The sequence below is a fragment of the Adiantum capillus-veneris genome, chromosome 2 (genome assembly GCF_014529385.1).
Source record: "Adiantum capillus-veneris isolate H3 chromosome 2, ASM1452938v2, whole genome shotgun sequence".
Lineage (NCBI taxonomy): Eukaryota > Viridiplantae > Streptophyta > Polypodiopsida > Polypodiales > Pteridaceae > Adiantum > Adiantum capillus-veneris.
The window spans coordinates 3,094,091-3,099,013 of NC_140932.1; the positions used below are offsets into that span (position 1 = coordinate 3,094,091).

At 44.2% G+C, this 4,923-nt stretch overlaps 1 protein-coding gene across 1 annotated transcript; it reads left to right on the forward strand.

Annotated features, from left to right (window-relative positions):
- Positions 1-799: 799 nt before the first annotated feature.
- Positions 800-3,710, forward strand: LOC147462284 (cytochrome P450 71AU50-like). Its single transcript, XM_086525835.1, has 2 exons — positions 800-1,914; positions 2,865-3,710. Exons 1-2 carry the CDS (start codon positions 949-951, stop codon positions 3,471-3,473), a joined length of 1,575 nt encoding a protein of 524 aa, XP_086381961.1. The 5' UTR covers positions 800-948; the 3' UTR covers positions 3,474-3,710.
- The last annotated feature ends 1,213 nt before the right edge of the window (positions 3,711-4,923 follow it).

Consider the following 4,923-nt stretch of genomic DNA (forward strand, 5'->3'; position numbering starts at 1 on the left):
CTCTAAATTGTTGAAATTGGGAGATGCCTTCAAGTTAATTTTGAAAGGAATAGTAAGGGTTTTGAAAAAGCGAAAGGCGAAGGATTTTTGTTAAGCTCTCTCTCTCTCTCTCTCTCTCTCTCTCTCTCTCTCTCTTCGTGCGCGCGAGAGTGTGCACGCACAAACACACACACAACAAAGGGAAGAAAGAGGGGGGGGGAGACAATGTCTCATTAACCTCAAACTGCCTAGACACGAATTTTAGGTCCACCATTTCCACCAGAGTTCTATTGTAATTTGTCACCCATTCTAAGAGCCCCATCTCGCCCAGGACCTCTGGGGGCTACAAGGTCTACACAGTTCTGTTTGAGGTGGTTACAGAGCTTGGCTTTTGCACTGCAAATGCTGTAAAGATTCTGAAATTAGCCAAGAATTAGGGCACAAGCAATGCACGCAACAAAGGAGGAGTTTCACTAAGCTATAATTGGGAGGTCGTGATTTTTCAGCGGCACTATCGAAGCAACAAGCTGCTTTTACAAAGCATACGTTGTTTGTCCTCCAAGCCCTCCAACTCCTAGGCGGGACGGGGCTCTAACGAGGCTGAGGTGACTTGTTGAAGAAAACAAGGCACTAGTTGTGACAAGTGGCAAGAGGAGAGCGTCTTGTGGGATAACAAGTATTAATTACCAGAAGCATTAAATGAAAAGCGATCTTGTCTTTGCCTAGAGGAGAATCCCTCCTAGGCGTAAGAGTTTCTTTCTTGATTTGTTTAAATTAAATGATAGAGTCGTGGGTAAAGTCGGCTTGTGTCTCTGTGATGCTTTGAGGATGAAGACAAAATGCCTGTAGTTGACATAGGAATGCTCAGCTCCCCTTTGATCTATTATATAAAAGGAGGAACTCTTCAACTACTACTTAACATATTTTGCGTAGCAACTCAACAAACACACTCTTAACATCGTTTGCAAGATGTGGAGAGGAATGGAGGTAGGATCTACATTGCTACTGAAGATGAGAGAAATAGGTACGTGGAGCAAGGGCTTCTCCGAGGCTTCTTGGATGTTGTTGGTGTGCGGGTGTCTCAGTTTGATGTGGGCGAGAAAATGGGTGTGTAGTACAAAGGAGAGGTTTCCACCGGGCCCGTTGGCGCTACCCATAATCGGGCATTTGCATCTATTGATGAGTCTACCCCATCAAGCTCTTGCAAAGCTCGGGCCAAAGTATGGGCACTTGATTGGTCTAAAGCTGGGCCAGCAGAGGTGTGTGGTGGTGTCCAGCCCAGAGCTGGCAAAGGAGTTTCTAGTTACCCATGATAAATCATTTGCTAATCGGCCCCCTTATGGGTTTACGTCAGTTCTGCTCTACGGGCAAGAGAATGACCTCTTCTTCAGCGGCTATGGCGCCCCATGGCGAAAGCACAGGAAAATGTGCACTCTCGAGCTCTTCACGGCCAAGCGCCTTCAAGAGACGGAGCACGTCCGCCAGGAAGAGATTGGCGTCCTCTTGCAGAGAATTTCCGACCTCTCTCGCTGCGGATTTGCAGCCATCGAAGTCGGCGAATGCGTGGCCGAGATGTCCACCAATCTCATCAGCCGTCTCCTGTACTCTGGGCCAAGAGTAACATCTCAGAAAAAAGATGGCGAGAATCTGCCGCAGCTCGTGAAGGAGATGGAGCAAGAGACCGCTCCCTTCCTTGGCGACTTCATTCCCTGGCTCTCATGGGCCGACGTTTTCAGAAAGTGGCACATGCGTAACCTCCATAACCGCATTGATGTTGTCATCTCTGGCATGTTGAATGAGCGCAAGCAAGCGATGCTGGAGAACATGAGTGCTCCCAAAGATGACTTCCTCCATACGCTTCTTTCCAAAGAAATGGCGAAGTCCTCTCAGGAGGATGATGTCCTTACCATGAATGAGATCAAGAGCATTATGCTGGTAATATCAACTTCTCTTCTTAACATTCTTCACTTAGTTTACATGTACACACACACGCGCGCGCACCGCATTGGGCGGGCGGACTCTAGTAGTAGATCAGCGATTTGCTGCAGTGCCAGCGCTGCTTGTCCGGGATGGTATCGCACTGCACTCTGACGTACCGTCCTTCCCTGTCGGCGAATGAGTCAAGATATACATGCTGCGAAGGGTTTGCAGTTTCTGCGCTGCTCGCTGCCTTGTGGTCTGCTGCATCTAGGGGGCGTGACTAGGGGGGCTGATATCACAGCAATATTTTAGGAGCGGGTGCGAGCGCCGGGGAGACGTGCAGCCTGGATACTTTTCGGAGAGAGATTGGCGAGCGGACCGTTGGGGGCGGGGGGGGGGGGGGGGGGGCGGTCACGTCATTTCTAGCGTAGCAAAGGAACCTCCTAGCCAGATGAGAATCCTCTTACGAGGGGCGCGGATTTCGGAAACCCATTTGCCCCATCTGCAGGCACACTATAAGTTATGATCGCCTGCGGCTCTATAGTGGTCTACACGATTCAGCAGGACGAGAGAGAGAGAGAGAGAGAGATTTTGGCTGAATCATCTGCGCATTGCGAGGGAGGGCTGCACTGGCCACGTTCCCCTTCCCTGCGGTCAATAGCGGATCCCTTGTGTTACGACTCAAGGTGCCTTGCGAGAGCTGGAAGGTATTGCGCACGTAGCCGTGAAGGCAAGGGGCCACGGCGAGGCGGTGGAGTCGTGTGCAGAGCTGGGACACTATTAGAGGATCAGCGATTCGTCTATTAGCATCAGATTAGCAGTTAAATTAATCAGATCACAACTGTAAAATTTGCAATTTTCTGTACAAACCAGTTGACTTTTTCTCTTCCTTTGTGAAATTTATTATTGTTCTGTACAATCGAAGGTGACCTTTATTTTCTTGTTTTCATTTTTAAAAAAAACAGGGCATGTTAGGAGGTAGCATTCACACAACATCTCTTACCCTAGAATGGGCTATGGCTGAGCTTTTGAAGAATCCGCATTGTCTTGCCAAGCTTCAAAGAGAGATTGACACAGTCCTAGGCGAGAAGGACCAAATCACAGATTCGGACATTCCCAGGTTGAGCTACCTGAGGTGTGTGATGAAGGAGGTGTTTCGCCTACACCCGGTAACACCACTTCTAATACCACGTTTCTCTACCAGCGAATGCAAGGTGCGCAACTACACAATACCAGCAAACACACATCTGCTGATGAACACTTGGGCAATTGGGAGGGATGAACAAGTCTGGAAGAATGCAACGCAATTTCTACCCGAGAGGTTTGAAAGCAAACACGTAGAAGTGAAAGGCTTGAATTTTGATTTGCTACCATTTGGGGGTGGAAGGCGCATTTGCCTTGGGCTACCTTTGGGTTTGTCCATTGTTGAGGTTACCCTTGCCAATCTTGTGAACAAATTTGATTGGAAGCTTCCCATTGGAGAAACCAGCGCAAGTTTGAATATGGATGAAATGGCAGGAATTACTGCAAACAGAGCTATCCCCATGAAAGCAGTTCCAAAGTTGCGATTGTAATTTATACATGACTCTTATTTAGTTATCTTGTGCTATGTACTTACGATTCGAATTCCTTCATTGAAGATCAAAATTTGTTATTTTAGGCATGCTGATTCTTGAAGACTTTATGATCTAGTGATGATTTCGATGTAAATGCATCTATACAAATGGTTGGAAAGCCTACCGTTTTCGTTCTCTTTGTCATTGGGTATTGGCAAGCAAGGTCAATGTTTCAATACCAATGGAGGCTCTGCGTCATGTATTTCTCATCTTAGGGATCTAGCGTATCTAGCGTTTTGTTTGATGGAGGCTTAAGTATCATCCTTCTGAAACATCGCTCTGTTTTTTTTCACATAGAAGCACAAAGATATTCGTCTTTACGCTAGTTTGGTATCAAATGAGACAATTGTAGAGAATGTATCTTTGAAAAAGCTCTTGAGAAGTTTGAACATGTGAGGTAGAGATTATGTCAATTTTATAGTCTTGCAACTAGGATGTTGATATTACAGAGAACTACACTCACAAAGAGAACACATTCAAGGTTGCGGTTGACGTTGAGAAAATCAAACTCATAAGCTTGGAAAAAACTATTAAACCTTCTACCAACATTGTAAAAAACTTTTTTATAATTTTTATGCAAATATTTTGAAGTGCCATGTTTAAAAATTTTGATTTCAAAGGAATTAAAATAATGTGAAGATGTGGGTGTCTAATACGACTTATTCAAAGAAAAACATGCTCTTGACGCATTTGTAAGTTTTACAGTGTGATGTGATTCTTAATCTATCCATTGGACCCTTAAGGTATAAGTAAGCCTACTTTAGCATGCTCCAAGTATTGAATTATGTCAAAATGTCAAAGCTACGCATAAGAGAATTATGTCAAAATGTCAAAGCTACGCATAAGAGAAAAATCTGTATTTAGATTCTAGAGATATAAGGATTAAAATTGTCAAAGAGCTTAAAACCTTTTGTATGTCCCAATAGAATGTATCAAGATACATGGTATGAATATAATTGGGACACGGAAAAACTTGATTTCCATGATGTTGAGAAGAAATTCGTATTTTGGAGAGGTTCTACGTGATTCGAATTTTCAAGATATTATTCAAGCAACCACGTTTCATTGAGTTAGGGACCCCAAAAAATACATTAGGAAATTTTGGAGTTCATCTGGAGGGCCTTCTAAGAAAATAGAATTTTTGGAATTCTCTCTCTAGAATATAGGTGTTGTAAAAGAAAAGGTGTTCTCAATACACCCTTCAACAAGTGTACTGACAAGTAAATTTTTTCCACAACATCATAATGGCCGTGATGATTGAGAGAATGTCTCTTTTCAGTTACATTAGTAAATGCATCTCGTCATCTTGGAGAGAGATTCAACAACTCAACTTTCTTCTCTTCGCAATGTTTTTTGCATTGAGCACTAATGGCTTTCCTATCTTTCTTGCACTAAGCACTAATGGCCT

Coding starts and splice junctions, on each gene's coding strand:
- LOC147462284 (XM_086525835.1), top strand. CDS start 949: ATGTGGAGAGGAATGGAGGTAGGATCTACATTGCTACTGAAGATGAGA. Junction 1,915..2,864: donor AGATCAAGAGCATTATGCTG/GTAATATCAACT, acceptor TAAAAAAAACAG/GGCATGTTAGGAGGTAGCAT.